The sequence below is a fragment of the Drosophila subpulchrella genome, unplaced genomic scaffold (genome assembly GCF_014743375.2).
Source record: "Drosophila subpulchrella strain 33 F10 #4 breed RU33 unplaced genomic scaffold, RU_Dsub_v1.1 Primary Assembly Seq26, whole genome shotgun sequence".
In the NCBI taxonomy this organism is placed as follows: Eukaryota; Metazoa; Arthropoda; class Insecta; order Diptera; family Drosophilidae; genus Drosophila; species Drosophila subpulchrella.
In genome coordinates this window covers 1592345-1615400 of record NW_023665556.1, presented here as the reverse complement: position 1 = coordinate 1615400, position 23056 = coordinate 1592345, and the positions used below count along the sequence as shown (strand labels likewise).

At 39.5% G+C, this 23056-nt stretch overlaps 1 protein-coding gene across 11 annotated transcripts in view; it reads left to right on the top strand.

The window, feature by feature from the left end:
• Nucleotides 1–23056, top strand: part of LOC119559607 (transcription-associated protein 1) — a 518267-nt gene that overhangs the window by 5257 nt on the left and 489954 nt on the right. For 9 of the 11 annotated variants that reach the window (XM_037872625.1, XM_037872624.1, XM_037872620.1 and 6 more), the window contains exons 2-3: nt 10373–10558; nt 21676–21873. In XM_037872625.1, the coding sequence (XP_037728553.1) occupies nt 10373–10558; nt 21676–21873 (384 nt within the window). Of the gene's footprint in view, nt 1–10372; nt 10559–10629; nt 10888–21675; nt 21874–23056 lie in introns of those variants that run through there. The other 2 variants (XM_037872631.1, XM_037872623.1) reach the window with 2 other exon arrangements.

Here is a 23056-nt window from a genome sequence, read left to right as displayed (position 1 = left end):
AATTTTACTACGATCGAAAAATGTACTTTTATAAAACAATATTATTCGTCTTTTTTTTTTTTTTTAAACGGTCCTAAAATATTCCACCGAAATGTTAGTCGCTAGCTGAACATAACGGAGGGATTTAATACCTCGAGTACGTCTGCCATCCAAGGCGGGATATGGAACCCAATATTCGGATGGAGTATTTTTAGGAGGGACTTTTTGTACGTTAACTTGCGCTGAACAAGAAGAAATTGTGTGTGGAATTGAGGTGGATACTGGACTTGAAGGGTCGGATAGAATCGGCGGATTGGTAGGGGCACGTTGGAGTTTCGGTCTTATTTTGAATGGATTGCTCCCATAATAAGAGCGTGAGCTTTGGTAGTTTTGCGGAGCACATAAAACCCAGGGTAGGATCCCAATTTTCAATGCTAACGCCGGAAAATTGTAAGGAAGCTAAGCAACCATGAATAGTGCATTGAAGTTCCTTTAAGGCTGCTCCAGACTCCTGTGCTATGGACTGCACATTTAAGAGAGTTTTCGGGTGACTGTTCACCACCTATCGCTTATTTTCGAAACGCGTAGTTATGTTTTTTGAGTGGAGATTTGAATTTAAGTGGAATAATTTTTCTCGGATTGTCTCTGTATATCGCCGTGCAAAGGTACCGGAAAGTCGGCTAGCGAAGATAATCGCCAGAGAAACATCTGTGTCGATGGGAGGGAGCCGACAGCCATAAGACTTGGAATTTTGGGACGGAATTACTGGAGCTTGAGGTACTTGGAAGGAGCTGCGCGGCAAACATTTCCCAAGTGGAGTACGTTGGGTAATACTTGGATTTTAGTATGGATTTGGTGTCTGTGGCGCTCTCGCCTGCAGCCACAACGCAAGCATATGTCAATGCTGCCTTATCCGTATGCCACAAGGAATTACAATTATCGCGACGGATTTTACAGGCGGATAAAGACAGTCAGATGTGGCCATAAATCGGGCTAAAGCGGATTTTGCTGATGATGTCATGACTGAAACCAAATTAGAATTATAGTTTTTGTAAGGAAACACAATCGGGCTAGAAACTAATTGAAATTTTCGAACCTATCGAAGTCCGTAAGAATATACGGTCACAATGCCGGATTGGCAAAATAAATTAAATTAATTAAATAATTATTTAGGATGTTCGGATTTTTGTAAAGAATAACGGACTTTAATTTTATTTCTTTGGAAGCAACACTCTTATTGTGAGCCAAGGACCCACTGTGCGCTGGAGAAAATGTCGATATACGTATGTATGTACAGCACAATTGCAGACGATTTGCTGGAGTAAATCTGTGGATATTGTAACTTTGTTTTTAATTTAAGAAATAATTTAGCCCTAATTGTAGGTCGAGAAAAGTAGTTGGAGTGGACTGTTACTGCGTTTATGCCATGACCATTTCACGCTTTCATTTCATGATATGGGCTGATTTGTGTGTGCATAAACACCGTTTCATGAATTCGACAACACACTCTAGAGGAAAGTCCGCAGATTATAAAATCCGGCTTCGAGTGGTACGAAATAATGGGGCGGGGTGGCTTGATCCCTAAAATGAGATGAAATCCCAAAAAAGGTAAAAAAAAAAACACGGGGGTACTTTTGGGTTTTTTACGCGACGTGCGTGGGAGTCTATTGTGACACTTGGAAAATAGAACTGCTTAAACCTAACTCAACTTAAGCGCTCCAAGGCAGTGCGAGCGGGCGAGATGTAGAGATCTGGAGAAAACTGCCGCTCGACACTGCCTCCAGAAATTAAACGCCCTTTTGGCGTGAACAATGGGGTAAAACGCAACGGGGTAACAGTGGAAAGGTGCGAAGGGATAACGGGGAAAAGAGGCAACAAAATATTATTGGTTTATTTAGAGTTAAATCCGCGGAATTCAAAAAGATACATTTTTTGAAATATTTTGACTGTTTATAATAGTTCTATGGATATAAAAAGGTGTTAAAATCTTTGAGTGTCAATTTAATAAGTGTGGGTGAAAGTGACACTACAACTAGGATGAAATACCATAAAAGTTTTTTTTAATGTTCGAGTTTCGAACTGAGCTCAAGTATCGGTTATCATGGCATTTGAACTTAACACCCGCGAGAAACGTTGTGTGATAGACCGATGAGTAAGGTGTTTGTGATGCGAAAGGTCCCTGGTTCAAGTACGCGCCGATGTTATGTACGTCGTAAGATTTTTAAGAAAAATATCTAATATTTTCTTGTAAATTGTAATAACAAAGTTGTATTTAAAACAATTTCCAATTTAAAAAAATTCGAACCACTAACCCTCAGGCCCGTGCATAAAAAAACAATGCGGTAGCACTTTGAGCCATGTATATATTTTATTTTCGTGCGGCAGAATGTTATTTTTTTTGTTACAAAAACACTTTTTCGTAAAAAACTTTTTTTATCTGGCAAAGTGATCCTATATTAGTGATCCTATTTAATGACTTTCGTATCAGACATTTTTCGACAGTCATTTTTGTCACATTGACACCTAAATAGGGGCATATTGATGACGATTTTTTTTCGGTGTATATAAGGCGGATAAAGTTCACGGAAGCGACGACTAGTTTCTCCGACTTTTTTATAACTCTACGACTTTACGGCTTGAACTCAACGGCATTTTGTCTTTGCGGTTTCTACGGCTTCGACGGCCTTTCAGCTACGACTACTGCTGGATGCTAGGAAAAACATCTACCGCTGCCTAAACTTTCAAAGCCGGTGCTGCCAACTCCTTAATCTATCGCCTGCTTACATAGAATTTTGATTTGATTACTAGCAAGTTCACATTTAAGTACGACAGAAAACGAAAAGGACAACGAGCAATAATAACAACATGGGTTCAGCTATATACATTTTTTTTTTTAAATAATTTAAATAAAATACAATTAATTTAGATAATTTTAAATTAAATGCACCTTATCCACAATATTACGCACATTGTTAAGCCACACATCAAAATTGTAGTGTATGGCAGCTTTAAAATGATCTTGTTTATTTCTTTTTAAAACCAATCCTTCTATTTAAAATTTGTTCTATTGCTTTTGCTGGCAAATCTAAATTCATCCTGGAAGTTCCTAATAATGTCGTTAACAGTAGACTTGCTTCTTTCGACCAATTCACATGTTTACATACTTTCACGATCACTAGCCGGGTCGCCCTGGAATCTCAGCAGCTAGAGAATTTAGACTTCAGATTTTTATTCCTTAGCTTCCTTAGAACAAATTTTTTATCCAAACCCACAATTGTGTACAATGCTAACGTCTGTCTAGCGCGCACATATTTTTAAGATTTTGTAAGTGCAAACGAGATTTTGTTTTGATTTTAATTATTCACCTACCGATCTAACAATGTTTCAAATGTGACTGTTCATTATGGGCAATTAAAGAGCTTAACGCTAGGTGCGCCAGTTTGGGAAATCGTAATCTGTCGCTCTAGCGAACACATTTTACTCGTAGAGTAAAGGTAATAATAGAGTCGTCGGAAAGAATGTACCAGGTAGAAGGAAGCGTTTTCGACCCCATAAAGTGTATATATTCCTGATGTGGATTACAAGCTGAGTTGATCTAGTCATGTCCGTCTACCCGTTTGAACGCTGCGATCTCAGAAATTAAAAGAGCTATAATATTGGGATTGGGCATGCAGAATCTAGAGATTCCTGTTGTTTTAGCAATTTGGCTTAAGACTGTATCTTAATGCTAGAGTAAAAATTTTAACAGAAATGTATAGCTCGCGTCCATATCTATTAATTCACCTAAAATGGTTGCCACACCCACAAACGACCATAACGCTACAACCTGTCTGACGACCACATGACCAAATGTTGTAATAGGCGCTGGGTGCCGCCTTGCAATCTCGAAAAACCCAAAATGTTATTAATTTTTTTAATTAGCTAAAGTAGTCTAGATTACATTTTTGAAACTTAAGTTCGATCGGACCAATCATTTAGGAGAGATGTAGTATTAGAAAGTAATGTACTTCAGGTTCCTTCGTTTAGGCGGTAGATTTTAAGATACACTAATATTAAAAATTAGCATATTTTTCTGATGATTATTATTATTATTATGTCCACCATATGGGTACTTTTTTTAGAGGCTCCGAAAAAGTGGTCACAGTAGGACAGTTTTTTATATATTTTAAATGTTGATTTTTTATGTAGTTAATATAGTCAGTCGGATAACTACAGCTGGATGTATAGATTTTCAGAAAAAAATGTTGAAACTAGGCTCTTCTTTTTGCTTAAAAAACTAACTTAAAAAAGATTTTATTCGGACAAATTCACGTGAATACTTATTTGGTATACCGAATAGTACACCTTAAATACGAATAGTATACCTTAAAAAATGAGAAATCCAATCGGCTTGTAAAAAACAGCTTATATACTTCATGGGGTCGGAAACGTCTTCTTCTCTGCGTTGCAAACGTCTGACTTAAATCGTTATACCCTCTGCAAGGGTATAAATGAATGAATGAAAATGATAAAAAAGCGATTGTTTTTGGTGCTTGTTATGTAATTTCTTGTGAGCGCTGTATAATATCAATGTTGCTGTTGCTTGCATTCCCCCAAAGGTGGGAGCCGTTAGTCCAAATGGGCTTAAGAGTGGAATTGTAGAGTAGTACCTTGAGGTCCATAAACAGGGGTGATGGAAAATGTATAATCCAGTGTATGCTGCTAGCTCGAAGTTTGAGATGTACTTTCTTGCATTCAACGTGTTTCTCGAGGTGAAGACAGAGATATGATACATCGTTGGCTTGGGGGATCTGCGTAATGTTCAAAGTTAGGGGAGGGCACTATTGTCTGTTAAGAGTAAACGTTATATACTTACACTTTTGTACATTAATTTTGATTCACCGGTCTGATAGCCCCTTCTTAACTACTACCAGATAATCCGCTAGTTGAACTGTTGCTCAAGTTGGGCAGCTCGAGTAGTTCAGGATAGCGGTGTCGGGCATAATTAGCCTTTCGTTTGTAGGAATATTTGTGGTGTACATGATAAACATAGTAGGGCCCAGTGCGCTACCTTGTGGAACTCCAGCTTCAATGGTATTCTGGTTAGATGTTGTTGCATTGCATCTCACCACGAAGACTCTGTGATATAGGTGCGACTTATGAGTGTTTTCTGGCAGCTATGTTATGATTTTATGCCTTCAAGCCAAACTCGGTCAAATGCTTCGGAGACATCGAGGAATATCGCACTGCAAAGGCTGTACGAATTTCTGATGTTATCCGGTTGACCTGCTCGATGGTTCCGTGCCTGTCCCGGAACCCGGAATTAAATGGTGTGCTCTTAGATATTGTGTTATGCGCGTACGATGAGGGAAGTGTGCGGTCTGTACCAGGCTTCGGTATCATTATGACAACAGACTTTTTTGATTTTTTTAGGAGGTATCCAAGCTTAGTGATCCCGATAAATAGTTTGCTTATAAAATATACTGCACAGTTTGGAAGTTCAAAGTTATCATTTATGGGGTTATTAAGTCCCCTCCTGGACCATTTTTTTTTGGTTTCAGTTGCTTCCTAATGAAATATCGGCTCTCTTGCAATTTTAGTGCATAGCTAGATAGAAAGAGTTTGTGATGGCGTTTGGCTTAAATACATTTCGTAGGTTTTGAGCAAATGTTTCGGCTCTGTCTTCGTTGCTGCGGACCCAAGTACTCAAGGAGTTTTTCATCAGAGTCACTGTTTCTACAGGAGAGCTTTAATTTGAATGAGCTCTCCACAAGGGATGCTTTCTACTGGTCGGCGATAATTTCTCAATTTACCGGCGCTGGGCTAGTTCTTCTTCTTGTCTTAGGGTTTTACTAGTAGGTTTTAGAAGATTGCTGTTGGGTTAGATCAATGTGGGATCTCACGTACTTGTACTTTAGTTAGTTAGTTCTATGCGACGTCAGCCTGCAGGGGTGCTTTATTATTTTTTAGCTTTGAATAAGAGTTATAAGGACCAGCGAGTGGTCCGATGATAAGTCCGATAGAAATTTCGCGCGTATTAGATATCATGGGAGGTCCTTTTCACAGCGAAGTCAATTAAGTCCGGAACTTTTCAGGGGACCAGCCAGTACGTACGCTTGCAGGGAAAACATAGTCGAGTTTGTTGCTCAAGTTTATAATTGCTTTTATGATCTGTGCAATTCGAAGAGTATCCTCTTATTTGGCAGTTGTATTTATGTAAGGTGCGTTTCTGCCAGCAGCATTACGTCTATGTGTTTGCCAATGAGGAATTGAGTTATTGCAAGTTTGTGTGCTGTTTTCATGAAGGACATAAAGTCCATCATACTTTGTGTCAAGGCTAACAAAATGGCTCTGATATTATTTGGTATTTGTTATATTGAATGCTGAGAGGTTAATATATTAGGCTCAGCGCATCGAGATTGCGGGATCTGTTCGTAACCAAGCTTACTCGGCTCGGTCTAGCCAGGTTGCGCAGCCCTGGTCAAACGCTCGTGACGCCCAACACGACGGAGTTGTAAGTTATCAACAAGCGCGACATACAATCAGGCGCACAGTAGCAGCACAACATAGTGCCGACGTTGCAAGTTTGGGACGGTCGGTCAAGACTCAGCGCAACAGCCCAACAAGCGGCATACTGCTGACATTGCAGCCTGGACGACCGGGCAACGGTCAAGAAAACTACAACCTTGTCAACCCAAATAGAGGAGCAGCCTTAACTCAAATGCACTACACAGCAGATATTTTATACACCCAATTTCCGGGTCAGAATAGTATTTAAGATCTGATCAACAGCTCAATAAAGTTAGTTACAACGCTAAATCCCACTCGACTCATTACTTCTATCATCGGTTGACCCTCGTTAACCCATCCCAGCACAGTTTATATATCGCCTGTGGTGCGGCACCACATCTGCATGTGCTCATTTTGTGTATTCTGAAGCCGATTCTTCAGCTCCTTACAGACTAGGCAGCCTTTGTAGTTTGCGGCATGGTTTTCTCCACAGCCCATTTTTTCGTGGAAGCCTCACAAGCTACGCATACTGACCGTAGTCCGCAGTTGTTTTTAGTGTGTCCATATTCCTGGCAGTTTGTGCATTGCAGGGGACCGTTCCGCTTATGCGGTTCTTCAACAGTAATCCTTCAAACAGAAATTGTCAATCCCGACCAGCGCAACAATTTTCTTTACTAGGGCATTCGAGTTATCTTACCTCATTCGAGTTATCTTACCTCATGTAAATTTGCTTCTTTTGACCGCTTGCCCAGGTTCAGATTGAATATTTTCAACATCCCACAATAGGGCGAATTTGTTGTTATTAGATGCCCCTAATTGTTCAACGCCTTTATTGGGCAGTTTATTTTCGGTTTATTTCCGACCATTTTATTTTGTGGGCTAAGTTTTCGCTTGATTTAGATGTAACGATCCAGGCCAGTCTGTATAGCCGGATCCGCTTGTTGTGTTTTGTTACAGCCGATATTGTCCCTCATACTTAGAATTGGTTTTGTGTTTTTAATCGGCTCTGCAGAAGTTGACAAAGCTTCTGAAATCGATCTGGTGGCGACGGTAACCGTTGATGTTGTTGTTGCAGTTGCTGCTGTTGCAGAAATTAATAAGGTCACTGCGCTCTTGGCTGGTGAGCTATGACTCGAAACTGGTTGTGGTGTTCTACACTGTAAGCTCCATGCTTGCTCCACCCCAACTCCCACTGGGTAAGGAGGGCGGTAGAACAAGGCCGCGCGTTTTCTCTTTCAGTGGTCAGTACGCCTGAGTTGCTCTTTAAATACCTTTTTTCTACTTCTACTTCTGCGTTCATTTTTTGATGGCTGCTTATCAAGCTAATAATAATTTGTGCACTTTTTGTCAACTAAATTTTGTAGTGCTCTCCCAGGATGATTTATATGTTTTATTTTAATAATTATAATGTGTTGATACCAGACGATATGAGCTTGAAAACAAACAAAAATTTACACTCCTAATATTAAATTGCTCTTTTAGCATTGTCCAGGGTGTTTCTTGGTTAAATTCTGTTAATTCAAAATGACTGACGAACCTTTCTGCTTTTAGCAGATATAAATCGTCCCTTACTATAGTACAATTTTTCAGGATTGATACATACATGTGGGTTTTAAAATGAAGACTTTCAATTTGTTTTCATAAACTACCGATTTCTGATTTGGTTGTATTTTTTCGACCTCTTCTGACGTAGATTCTACTCTTTGAAACTGAATAATTCTTGCATTGAATTCTTTAACAGTTAGAATGCATTTGATTATAGTACTGATTTTCGAAATACGCGTGCGGAGATGAAGCGCCTTTCAATTCTTTTAGGATACTATTATTTCCGTCGAATGAGATTCTGATCTTATTAATTACCCATCTTCATGCCAAAAATGAGTTAAATCGGACCATTCATTAAAAAGTTACGATATAACCAATTATTTATAAATAATTAGCTAATTTAATAGATTGCATACCACATGCATGGGACGACGTAGGGGGCATTAGCATCTCTTGTTATATTTAAAAAACGTGCAAAAACGAACCGATAGTTACAACTAAATCGGACGGAAAGAGAGAGGGTATTTATAATGCACGTGCTGAAATAAGTTAAGATCGGTAACGGTCCGCTGCTGTTGTCGCGACCCATTTTCCCCACCCAACCTTGGCCACGAAACTCCAAACATTCATGGCCCATTCGTTTATCTTATTTATTTAGGGGTTAGTTAGCGGGTATGAAGGAGAAAAAAATTTTTTGGGCTAACATTATAGTTGGTTTAATAAAGCTTAATATAATATTTTCTATGTTTTCATTTGGTTATAAATATTAACGATTAAAAAATAAATGATCATGACAGAAATGAACAAATTATTAGCAACTAGTTTTTCATTATTCTTCTATTCAAATTTGAATAATTTGAAACTTTAAATATTATTGTTTGTGTCTAACCGAAGTAGGGTCGTTTCGAGGACGATGATCACATCGCGGCAACGGTAACGAGAGTTACACCGGTGCCAAGAAACAGGGGATACGGGAACGGCGCTGAGGGTAAGCTAACTAAGGATAGCTGCTAGTTGAGATAGCCCTATTCCCGGCGGTAGGAAGTGGAAACGCGGATTTATAAGATGCGTTGATAACTGATTTATTCTTAAATAGGTAACATGCTTATATACTACTTGGAAGACGAAAGCTTAGTGTGATGAAAAGTGACAAGAGTTTTATTCTAAAATAGCTCAGTGAATTTTGATTATCCTAACAGTTTGGATAATTGGCTCGGCTGACACTGCAGTATGTGCTGACCGCTTTGGCGGGTCAGTGGGCCGTCGAGTCCCACGATGAATTAGTGATACGTCGAGTCATCCGTTAACATGGAGTATAATATGCTGATTAGCAATTCTTTTCTGCAGTGGGTGCAACTAGACGCCTGGTACTGTCTGTCTGTCCGACCGTATGAACTCTGAGGGTATGGTATAACAGGCGAAAAAAGAGCACTTTTTAAACAATTTTTTTTTAGGAAACTACTAAATATTTTTCAATTCTTTTTATTTTTACATTATCTAGTAACTTTTAAAGTATTTTTAAGAATTTAAAAATATATATATATCCAGAAATAACGGAGTTGCTGCTGCTTCAGTCAGGCCATGTCAAGAGTTCATCCTTTTACGGTGCCCCGGATTAAAAATCTTAGAATCATCTGAAACACATGGGATTAAAAAAAATTAGTTATTTAGAAGTATACCTGCCAGCCAACGATGCCCTTTCATTAAAAAAATTTTTTAAATTTTCTTTACGGGCGGTTAAGGTAAAAGTACCTTTTTTAGCCTAAAAAAGGCGCCATTTTGTCGTTGTACAATCGATTAGAAGCAAAAAATAAATAAAAGGGGATCGTTGGCTGGTAGTCAAATATATATTTAATGAAGTGTATTAAACTTCAAACCGATCGGTGCAGAATTTTTTGAGTTATCGTGGGCACCGTCTTCAAAAAAGTCGTTTTGAGAAAAACGCGTTTAAAGTTTGTAGTAAGGAAACTTGAAGAATAAAAATTGTTTCATGGCCATGCGTTTGGCTCCATATCTCGTTGAGTTTAACTTCAAGTGAGCTGAAATTTTAGGACAACATTTCTGAAGAGTTGTACTTTCGATTAAAAAAATAAAAAAAAAGTCGATTTTTTTTTTTGCTAAACCATACCCCCCCCCTTAAAACATCTATCGGACCATCTATTAAAAAGTTATAAGCAAATAAAGAAATCGACGCTAGGTGTCGCCATTGCGGGGTATGAAATTGTGAACGGTTATTTGGTTGTCGATTGCAATGACTATAGCGTTATCTCTTGCTTTTTTTAGTTTCCTGCCTTTACTGTTATAAATCAACTAATGAAAAACATTATTTTAAGATTCCTAACATGTCTTCTAATTTTAGATTCGAAAGCTTATTTTGGAGTTGATTCACAGATTGCCTATAACAGAAAGCTTAAGGCAACATGTCAAGTCAATAATAACTATGATGCTTAAAATACTTAAAACTGATAATGAAGAAAATGTTCTTGTGAGTCTTCGCATTATAATTGAACTACATAAACACTTCCGCCCATCGTTTAACCCTGAAGTAAGTAAAATAACATTGTATTTAATATTTTGATTAACACTTAAAAATTGTTTTTTTTATTGTCCTCTAAGCTAGGTTCTGAGAAGTCTAGTTCGTGCTATAGAAGATAAATTTTCCTGACAGTCTTTCAAATAATTAACATGACTTATAGTGGGCGTGGCACCCCTGCAGTAAACTTAGGCCGCGCAAGAATTTCTTCAATCTGTACACTTGATCCCAACTTTCTAGCTTTTATAGTTTCTGCGTTCATATCCTCGGACAGACAGACGGATCGACTCGGCTACACTCTTAATAAAATCTACCCTACATTTTATAAAATCGCATTCATTTTTGTTTTTCAATACTAGAAATTTTTTTCTAAAGTTATGAAAATTTTTCTGAAATCCAGAAAAAGTATTCCTAAATCAAGAAAGCGTTACTTTAATGTAGGAAATGGTACCATAGAATCGTGCCAAAAATGGAAAGGCTACAGCAAAAATAAACTTGTTTTGCATTACCTTTTCTAAAAAACCCTAACCCTAAGATTCTTATCTTAATAACATAAATATTTTCTAAAAAATATAAATTTCTCTGAAAATGTATCTTTTTCTCGATCTGTCATACAGAATTATTCGATTTTAGAACTTGTCATATTTGCTTGCTATATCCGTAGCGCAGACGGGTAAGGCGTTTGGTAAAAAATCAATGTGACGCATTTTCGAGTCCCAGTGCCACCCCTTTACTTTTTACTTTATTGATGTTTTCCTAATCACGCAATTCACGCAATTTCAGTCAAAAGTTTGCAACACAGTGAAAAGGACGTTACCGATATCAAAAAGTATATATATTCTTGATCAGCAACACTAGACGAGTCAATCTAGCCATGTCCGTACGTCTGTCTGATTTTACGCAAACTAGTCTCTCAATTTTAAAGTTATCGGGATGAAACCTTTCCAAAGTCTTATTTCTATGGCAGGTAGTATATAAGCCCGAACGAGCGGGATCGGACAACTATGTATATGCTATAGCTCAAATAGGAATGATAAAGAACATTTTTTTTTAAAACTACAAATACAATTACTTTTGTGTTTTTTTCCATATTATCTTCTACTCTTGGGAATATCATTCTTTATATATTTCAGAATTTCAAATAAAATTTAAATCAAATCGGAAGATTTTATCATATAGCTGCCATAGGAACGATCGGATAATTAATGTCGAAATAATACATAGACCGTTATATTTCGTTTACGGTAAACATACACACATACACAAAATTTGGTTAATTGGTTATTTGTTTCCTCAAAAATCGGAAAGCCTGCACATACAATGCATATACGGAAACGACCTGCACGGGTATAGAACAGGGGTGCTCAAAATTGCCTTACCAACGCAAATAAAAGAAAACACGCAGTTGTATTGCTGCAAGATGAACACTGAGAAAAGGAAAACATGATTACTTCTTAAAATTATGTTTTTTTTTCAAAAAATGTTTACAGTTGGTTTTTAAGAAACATCAATGTTTATATTCATTCAAGTAGTAGATATTTTTAATAAAGCTTTCAGATGATTTTTGGTTAAACGGCTTCGATGGTTGCTTCTAATTACCTTAAATTTGTGGCAAATAAGGCATTGCCTTTCAAATTTAAAAGTTATTGCAAAACAATCCAAAGTATCATTGATTTCATCGGCACAAATAGATCGAAATGCACGTGTCGCTGGTCAACAATAAACTAAAATCACAATTTCTATCAAAAACTTAACTTAAAAAAAGGTGTCAGTGTACAGTCGAGAACAAGACAACAATTTGCATTGTAAGTTCAGACAAAAAAAAATGTTCAATGAAATTATTGTTGGCTTGAAAAAAGAATCGACGTGTGCCCTATTCAGTATAGGCATGTGACCACAGGCAAGCTTTGTGACTTTACAAAAACAAATGTGACCCGCGTGCCTATGGGCTGAGCATCCTTGGCGCGCCGAAGCTAGCTTCCTTTCTTGTCGACTCGACTAGTGATACTGATCAATAATATATATATATCTGACCAAATGAAACAAGGCCTACTATATTTCTTATGTCAAAGCAAGTGAAATGCGACCTGCTTAATTCTGCTTGTTGGAGATTCCTTAGTGTTACGGTATTAATGACTTGCAATTCAAAAAGAAAGCAAAAGTAGTTCAAAGTTAAGTGAAAAGCATGGCAAGCAAGATAGCAATAGATTGCTGCCGAGTGAGGTCTCTTCGTAGAGCTCTGATAAACTTGTTTGAGAGAAACGACTAACAGTGTACGAGAATTGAGTAGAAAGTCGGAAATTGTCTTTTGGGAAGATAGTTCAGAAAGTGCAGAGAAGACGAGCAGAACTTACTGTGCCTGACACCCGATTCCTTAAAACATGGAAAAATATGTAATAACCCTGCGACATATACTTTATGGGTTCGTAGACGCTTCCTTCTACCTGTTACAAATTTTCCTTGAATACAATATACGCTTTTAGTCTATGAGTAACGGGTATAACTATTACTAAAAAAAGTGTCAATTTGACTTTTTATTATATTTGAGTGTGGCTGTATATCTGTACACATTTCAATCGGTTTCTGAGAATTTAGAAAAATAAAAATACAATTCAAATTCTAATCGATTGTACATATTAGTACTTATTTTTTGTATCATCAACTTAATTTTAAATTGTATCCGCAATGGCAACCGTCGGTTTAAACAAATGTATTGCCACAGGTGACCGTCTGAGCCATTTCCAGGCCATTGTCAACAGTCCAGCTGGTTCTATCCTTCCGTATCCGCCTGCAAGGCCCGTCGTGACCAAGTCCATGCAGTATGGCGTAAGGTGGAGGAAGCTGTGGCAGGCGATAGTGCCGAAGACTCCAAATCCGTCCTCCAATCTTCAGACGTACGCTTTAAAAGAAAAGTTTGCCGGTCTGATCCTCTGGCAAATCGAACAGGGCTCCCCCTCCCAATTATTTTTTTTTTCCAAGTGGTTTAAATTACTTATAAAGAAAAACGGATTTACTGAAACTCGGTCAGTACTTTTCCATTCATCTCTTACGGTAACGTGTTTACGATTTAATTCAGCCTATTCTTGTAGTAATATACCCAGCTACAGTCAGTCACATTTTTGTTACCAACGCAACCAGAGCTCATCGATATTGATTGTACTAAATTATATTGAATGTTCGGTGAAGACAAATAAACATCAATTGAAACAGTTACACTTCTGGCGTCTTATTTGTTAACAAAGGTTGTTCTGTACTTTTCTTGCGTTTCAATGTATTTGCCTTAAATTTGGTTTATAGTATTATAATACACCTATCCCTCGCTTTGCGTCGTTTCGTTTTGCGTTTTTTCGAAGTTGCGTCGCTTCTTAAATAGAACTAATTTTCATTGTGCGTCGTTAGATTTTCGATGTTGCGTTGTTTTGGAATGAAGTCGTTAATATGTTTTTTAAAGGGTGGCAACACCTTAATTGCGCTACGCGGGAATTCCCATTTTTTGTTTCGGCTCACTTATTCATTATTTTTTTTTAAAGAAAGCCGGCTTACGACAACAGACACTAAAGAGAGTAATTAATTCTAATTTTATTTTTCATAATTGAGTATGTAATTGAAGAATTTATTTTGTTTTAAACAAATTAGTTTCCTTTTGTTTTTATGTGTATAATATGTAATAAAATAATATGTTATTTTGGTTTTTTTTAATGATCACTTTCCTCAATTTTCTTTTTAAAAAGTAGTATTTTTGTAACCCTGGAACCAATCTTCGAACTTTACATGGTGTGCTATAGAAAATCCCAATTCACTTTGCGTCGTTTAAATTTGCGTCGTATTTTTTTGGAACGCATCCCCGACGCAAAGCGAGGGATAGGTGTATATAATACAATTTCTGAAATATTAAATAAAAACTTTTATGTTGTCGAAAATTGTTTGATTGATATAAAAGCGCATATAAGTTGTTTTACAAATTTAACAAGACCTTTTATATGTGTTTGGGGCTTTTGTTTGTGTATATTCTTTTTACGTTCCTTTATTAAAATAAAACTATAAACACTTAACGAAAATATTTGACACTGTGTGCGTTTTATTTTTAGTCACAGATAAATAAGGTACATACATATACAGATGCCAGATTTTAGGAACTGCCAAGAAGCATGTGACTCATTTCTTAAGCAGGAAACATATGCCTGGCGATCTCTCAAGTTTTCCAGCGTCTGTTGGAGAAATGTTTATGAGCCCATTTTTCTGCTTCATCGCACAGTTCGAGGAAGCAACGCCTTTTGCTGTTTTTATGTCCTTTTTTTAGAGCTTGTCGATGGTGGGTGCAAGTCTTCCGTAGAGATTGGTAGCCTTGGTTTCCTCGCGACCTGTGGTAGGCTTTTCTAGCATCTATATCGGCGGGCATCGTCAATCTCCTAGTTCCACCAGTAGACTGATCTGCGTCCTTTAAAGCATTTGCTGCTTTCCATACTGGCGTCGCAGGCCTTCTTGACTTTGGTCAATATTGCCTCTTCATGTTCGAGATCTTTCCATTCCTTCTGGGGGTTGGTTTAACGTATTTTTCTTGTAGTGATTCCTAAGTGTTATTCTCGACGCGCTTCTCTGTGTGTGTGGAGGGTGGCAATAATTGCGCAACAGTCGCTCGCGGTGTTCGCCTCGCTGATTTCCCACGTTGTCGACGCTGCCTTGCGTATGCTTATGTACATACGTGGGATCGAGTATCGACTGTAAAATTTAGGCGTTTAGAAGGAACAAATCCAAAGAGGCAAAGGAGCCTTTACCACTATGAGTCCTCTGTCGTTTGTGTACACTCACAGATCGTTTAACCTCGCCCATTCGTGTCCCTTCGCAGCCTTTGCGTTATTTAGGTATTTGGCCTTTTAGCCACACAACCCACTTGTTAGATCTTAAAGTCCCATATGGTTTGGTAAGGATGGCCACGTCTATCCTGAGCTCCGTAATTGTTTGCGTGAGAAGATCCTGGGCCACCCTGCAGCGACTTAGGTTTAGTTGGTTAAGCCTTAGCATCTAATTTTTTGACAGCCTCGATGTATGCCGGACATTTAAAACTGCCAGACGAGTGGTTTGTTGGGTGACCCCTTTTTGGGCACACAGTATGCAGTGCGGGTCCTTGCCGCAGTTCCTAGCCTTGTGATCTTTTCCGTCACATTTGAAGCAAGCTCCAAACAAGTCCCTGACTTCGGTAAAGTTTAGCGATTTGTGGTCAAACTCTAGTTATTTATATCAACGCTTTGGAGAAAGCATGGACTTAATGCGATCCGTATTTTTTCCTTATCTGATAGCATGTTTGCTGTCGTTGTCGGCAGTGAGAGTGTGTCTATCTGAGGGCCGCTCCTAGTAGCTCTGAGTGACCTAATTGAGTCCACGCAGACGGAATGTAACTCCTAGCTCATTCTTTACACCCTCCGCTAATACCTTCTTCGTTGCTAGCTCGTCGATGTTCAAGATCTTGTTTGCCCTGCCAGGGCCCGCACCGTTGCTATGGCGCCAAGGGCTTTTCCGACTGCCATTTTTACTTCATCTGCACTGCGAACAAGGGCTCTCATCAGTCGCAACAGCATATCTCCGTTAGCCGTCTTGCGGATTGTATGAACGTCTATGCTGACGTAGCTCAACGTTGAGTCTCCATTTACCGCCTTAAGGAGCTGGTCTTTTGCTGGCCCTGTTTTTTCCCCTTCCTAGCGGGGTGCCATTCAGCTTTCTTGTTCGGTTAGGCTGTTGGTTCATGCCTTCCAGCTAAACTTCCAATTTAACGTCTCTTACTCAGCCGGGATCACCCTTGGCCGGTCGCTTGTTCCCGAGTCCTTTTGGGGTCGCTCTAGTTCCCCCTAACCCACTGAGAAGGGTTACCGGTGGTCTTTCGGCCTCCCGCAACAGTTGGGTCAGCTTGTCCCGCATCGGCTGGTCTGTGTGCCTCTGCCCATTAAACAGAAGGCAAAGGCTGCTTAGTCGTCTGCTAGCGCTGGTGGCGATCTGCATGTCGCTGAGCTCTTGGCGAAGGGATTTGCAGCATTCAGCTTCGGTTTTTTAGAGTCTGCCGCTAGGGGATGCCCAAAGATATTACCTTGGCTTTCTGTCGATGGGGGATTACCACTCTTTTCGTTCTCTAGAACCGTGATTTCCAAGGCGCCTTGGGCGGAGGAATCTTTGACATTCTGCCTCTCTTTTTCTAATAGACAGTCGGACCATTAACCTTTAAGACGTTTGTTTATTCCAAGCCATGGCCTAGAAGTATGCAATATGTTGTTGCTGCTATTGTCCTAAGCGCACTGTTACTACCAGCTGCAGTTTTTGAGCACTATTGATCCGATGTTTGGCAAGTTGCACAAAAAAAAGAGCTTTTCCCGCGAGAATATCTTTGTTTTTGTTATCCTTTTCGGGAAGAGAGTGAGATGGAAAATGGCTTGAGGCATGGACGGACTTCGCCAGGCGCCGCCGTTTCTTTTCTTCAGCGCGCCGTTCATTGTTGGTACGTACCACTTCCAATAGGAGTTACACCGCTGACTTTGTGTACCTTTTTAGGGCACAATTAGACATTAAGAAAGGAAGTACTTTCAAACGCGACAGCACTCAAGGAGGTGTCTCAATCGGAGTGGAAAAAGAGCTTCGACTATTGGCTTGCGCATGCAAAAGTACTTTGAAAAACAATAAAAACATTTTTGATGATAAGTATTCGCATTTTCATTATTAGTTCCATGGTATCACTTACCTGAATTAAACTTATAAACGCACTTGTAAACTTCAAATTGCCGACGCACTTATTTAAAACGCTTGCTTTCCGTCGATTAACGACGAAGAATGAGCGAATTCTAGCCTATTTTGTCACTCCTTTACGCGTTTTAGCTTGTTATGCTTTTCCAAGGCATGTTAGCAAGAAAAGAGAATAACGAAAACACCGAGCTCCCACTCTGCGAGAGCCGATTAAAAGCAAGCAAAATGGTCATATTGTTGCTGCAGGACATCCATTTTTCAAACGTCAGATGCGGGACTTACAGACACAATGAATGGGTAGCCGGTCTCCATGACACTGCAAAATGTTTAGAAACATGCATTTTAGCCATATTTTTCTCTTTTTCATACAAAATTTTTCCGACATTGTCGCCTTCAAAAAATCATTAAAAATATAAGCAAAATGATTTTTGAAAAATTCTTTTTGCAGTTACTATTATTTTTGTTTGAAGAAACTTTTTGCATCAAAAAATTTAAGTTTTCAAGTCGAGGAAAAAAGTTCGAAAAGGACATTTTCACACAAATTCGTCCTTTTCAATAAGTAAAGAATGGGTTAAGAAATGTATTGTATCATTCAAACGGCATTTAAATTACCTTTCCATTGATGCCAAAGTTAAGAAGATGTAAGTTCAAATTATGAGTATATTTAACTTTTTTTTTGTGAAAATACTTTTGACCACCCCTGTATACAAGCAGTATAGCGAGATTGTAAAGCCAGATTTAAGCGAAATGTGGGTTAGAGTGCGCGTGTTAAGCTTTTTAGGTCAATCGATAAGTATTGACGAGACCAATACATTTCAGCTACAATTTTTATTCTAGCATAAAAACTGGGGGCGCCAGTTTTGTGAGGTTTGTCGGCGTGGCAAACTTTTTATTTTAGGTCAATCGACAGGTATTGAGTCAATACTATTGACGAAATGAATATATTTTAGTTGAATTTTTTTCTAGCACTTAAGCTGTTCGAGCCACAGATGTGGTCGGTTTGTGGGCATTATAGTGGGAGTGGCACATAAGCGTAACACAAGCACATAAGCGTTTACGAAGCTAAGGAATATAAATCTGAAACCCATAATCTTTAGTTGATAGTTTCCGAGATATCAGCGACCATATGACCGATTTTTTGAAGATTGTGGGCGTTTGAGTAAGGATTGTAACGAACTGATTTTGTTGGTCTGCTCGCTACTAGATTCGTGCGGCTAGCTCAGAAGATTGTGTGTTCGTCCCACCAAATTTATATGACGTGACTGCCCCGTAGATCAGTGAGAAAGCACAGGGTTCGAATGGTAACAGTCGGTTTTATTCATGTGTTATTAATACAGCGGGTGTGTGGCTGGGCTGGCCTCGGTATCTCCTTGCTCTGATTCCACAGTCAGCTCATGTTCCTCGTCCTCGTCCGTGTCTCGGGATGATCGTAATGGCCCGCCTCTGCTCGCTTGCCGACGCGCTGCCTCGGGGTCGCTTGTCGCGCCTTGGACTCGCAGAGAGTTCGACCTTGCGGGCTTAGGAAGCTACTCCGTTCTCAGACTAGGGTGAACAAGCCTTGCTCTCCAGGGCAACGCCTTTCGAGGCAATACCTGTCCCTTGCTTTGTCCCGGACGGTCCCGCTGGGTTCTTGCTCAGATCGCGTTGACAATCAAGGCTAACGCCAGGAAGCTGCCCATCCTTTCACTTTGCTTTACGCCTAGCGCAGACGAACGTTCCACCCGGCTTCACCATAATGCTTGACGTCCGCGACGCTCCTGCGCTCCCCAATGAGCTCCGCACGGCGATGGTGACTTGGCTGTCGGTGATGTCTGCTGGCGTCGCTGCCGATCTCCTCTGCGCTATTTCTTGTCTTGCGTGTCCTTGGGCAACCTCCGTTCCGGGACTTGCCGAACCGCTGGGCTTCTCCAGGACAACGCTCCTTGAATGCCTCAACGGGTCGATCGCTCGCCCTTCCTGCCTGGTAGCTTGGCGTTTCTGGCACTCGGGTTTTTGCTGTTCGCAGGCCATGTTTGCCGCTCCACTGCCGAAATGAGGCACTTCTCCCGATCCAACGTTCCCTTTTGCACACGGCACTCTTGCTCTGCCCGCCAAGTCTCCACTCTCTCATTCTCCGCTCCTTGGTCTCCAAACTCTCTCATACTCCGTCCTTGGTGTCCAAACTCTCTTATTCTCCATCCCTGGTCTCCAAACTCTCTTATTCTCCCACATTGGTCTCCAAACTCTTTTCTTCTCCAACCGCTCCTCGCCGCGCCGTTACTACCCGAATTTTCCGCGTATCTGGTAAGCGGCCGGCTATCTGTTGCTGCTGCTTAGATTTGTGGAGAGTTATTCAACTCCTCACAGGATGGCAAAATTTTTATTTAAGTCAATAGGTAATTCGAGATCTATACATTTAAGATAAAGTTTTTACTGTATGAGCCACAGAGTGGGGGTGGCACTTAACTGGAATAAATTTGCGCCGCGCAAGCTTATTCCGAGATCGCAACGTTTATACGGACAGACGGACATGGCTAGATCGACTTGGCTAGTAATCTTGATCAAGAACGTTTCCCTCTACATTTTAAACACTTTCCGGCGAATATGATATATAAGTGCATTTGTCCAAGTCGTTTATCGCAACAAATTCAAGTCGCTTTTATTGTGAGTCCGGCAGTCACATTATTACACAATGCAATGCATTTTCTGCGCTTCATCGTACGCAGGGGAGGAACTTCATTTAAATCTCGGTGCAGTTTTTAACGGTGCTCATCACTCTCATTTCCATGCGTATAATCCAAGCCCAAATTAGGCAGATTCGACTTTAGGCAAGCCACATCATAGCATAGTTGCAGAAATCACAGAATCAAACCAGCAGTGCCGAGCTAGAGTGTCTCTAATATTGCGCACAACCAAAAGCGGTATTATACCTCTAATTTCACCGTGATCAATAAAATTGACTCTATTCAGCCCAGCGAACCAATTTACGTCCCGCAAAGTGCTAATGGTAAAATTGTACCTGATGCACACTTTTATTATCAAATAATGTCGACGTGCTTGTCGGAATAGAAGGATTCCTTGAAGCGATACGCCGCGGCAAGTGCCAGATCGTCCCAGGAATATTTACATTTGGCAACGCATCACAACCCTCGACTGGATTGTAGGTAGAAAAGCACCACCCTTGAATTCATCAAGCCTAAGGTGCAATATCTCATTCAGGTTTTGGGATGTTGAGAAATACAAAAGAGTTCCTCAGTGGATTAGTGAAACAACAGGCTTGCGAGAAACATTCCGATGGATAAACATGGTCGCATGTTTCACACTAAAGTGGATACAACTAGGTCACATTTTTACGTCCCTCCCTACTTCGTTCTGCGGCCGAAGAGCCTAACAGCAAGCTTAGGATTATCTTCGACTCAGGCGCTAAAACGTCGTTCGGCCTAGCCCTCAGCGAACTTTTAATACGACACGATCTCATCGCGACTCGTTTCTGATTTAGACACATCAATATGCTCTTTCCGGCGAAATATAAAAAATGTTAACACAATTTTTGCATGCTAAACAAAAAAAAAATATAACTTTTCTAAAAAGAGTTTATTTTAATGCACTCTTTTGATTGATGCACTGAACCTTCAACGTGGAACTTTTATATATGTATCTCACAACAAATAAAAGTTATTCAAATAACAGTTCACAAAAGAGTCCATGTATATAACTCTCACTACTTGTCAGATAATAACAGTTATCGCATACGATGTGCGCTCCCTCTACGATGTTGAGATTTAGGATGAAGCGCTTTGCGGGGCCTAGTCGACGAGAGGTTAAGGCGAACCGAATGTGCGCTCCCAATACAAGATTGAGATTCGGATGCTCCGATTTATGTAAGCTCCGACGAAATTTAGGCTAGGGCGCACCGATTCTGCGGACCCTCCTACGGCGAAAGATGTTCCATTCGAATCAAAAAAAGAGAAAACGCTATAGTCGACGGCCTTGGCAATCAGATACCCTTTACTCATTAAAAAAAAAGCGCCATATTCATTACTTACTTACACGCCACATAAGGTGAAACCTAGGTGGCGCTTGTGAAACCAGACGATTTTCTGTATGAATATATCTCCATTCCTGTCGCACTCTATTGAGTTTGTTAGTTATTAATTATTGTTTGGTTATAACTTTTCAATAAAACAAAATCTCATATAACGGATTTTAGCGTTTAGCGTTATGGGCGTTAGAGTGGCCGTTGCATCATACTGAAACCAACATGCGCTACGCAAGAAGACCAAGAATCCACATGACAAATCCAAATTAGCTCTTGCAGTTTCCAAGATCTCAGCGTTTATACGGACAGACGAACATGACTAGATCTCTTTTTAATTAAATGTAAAAAAAACACAAATTAAACATCTATTTATTTTTTCTTCCAGATTCAACTTTTTTTGGGATTTGTTAAAGATATCTATACAAATCTTCCAAATCATCTTCCATCTATTTTCGAAACATCTAGTGATATTTGGATAACCGATTTAAAAGATCTAAATTTTGAAGTGCTTTTATCAGAGGCATATTCCACGAGAACAATACATGTCGAGAAGCAATTGGACTCCAATTCTCAACAGCAACTCGTAAGTATCATTGGATAATTGTTATTTATAGCCGACACTTATAGACCAAAATAAAGTAATTATTAATACTTAAGATTATTTATTGTATTAATCTTTATTATTATTTCGTTATAATTATAGTATATACCGTATTACTTTTGTTTAAAACGTTCAAGGCGAAGGGGCCCAATAAAAAAGTAGGGCTAAAGGAGGACAATGATTCGTTTTCTCTTGCTCGTATTTCTAATTTCACTGGTGTATCACTCAGAGTTGACCGTCCTACGTTGCTCAAGCGGCACAGTCGCCACGTGACCAGTTTTACCGAAGAAACAGGCGACCATTTGCTTCGAAGTGCTTTTTCCACGAGCAACCTTCGTTGGATTTGGCTCGACCACGATCGTTTGCGGTTTTGTTTCTGGCTCATAAGCATAGATCCATGATCGTCACCAGTGACGATCTTTTGAAACACCGCGATTGTATATTTCCAAAACTTCTATACATAAATATTTTCTGGCACAACGACTTTTTGGACGACCTTCACTCACGACTTCGTCTTCGAGCGAGCGTCGGCCCCGATTGAATTCAATCGAAAAAAATGTATGGAGCTTTTTTGGGAAAAGTCCAGTTGGTCCTAATACGGCAGAAGTGAAGTGGCCTAAGCCAGAAACTTACAACTTATATAACTAAAATATATTTAAAACTAATATACATTTTTTAGCATTATTAATCGCAAGGCGATCCCAACACATTCAAGATGAAAAAGTTAAAAAAACAAACTGTAAAATAAAATACCGCAACATAAATTATAAAAAAAGTTGTATACAAATAAAAAAAAACAATATTATTTTAATATCCTTGCAGAGGGTATAATGATTTTAGTCAGAAGTTTGCAACGAGCAGTGCTCCTCTGCTGACAACTTGTGCATAGTTCGTACAGCCAGAAATTGTGCTGGTTTCGTTCCATAAGTAACGATGTCGGCTTTCTCTCTAGGGACAAGAATTTACGATGAACATGCTGGTAGGACTCTCCCAATTGATCAAGATTCAGTTTGGCAGGTAATCGAACAGAATAATCGCCAGCTTTCAAACGAACGACATGCCTTACGAAGTGTGCCTCACAGTCTTACACTTCATTTTTAGCACGTGTATTGGCTGGGCGCTGCTTTCCACTTCCCAAAATCGTCAAAGAAGATCATCTAACCGA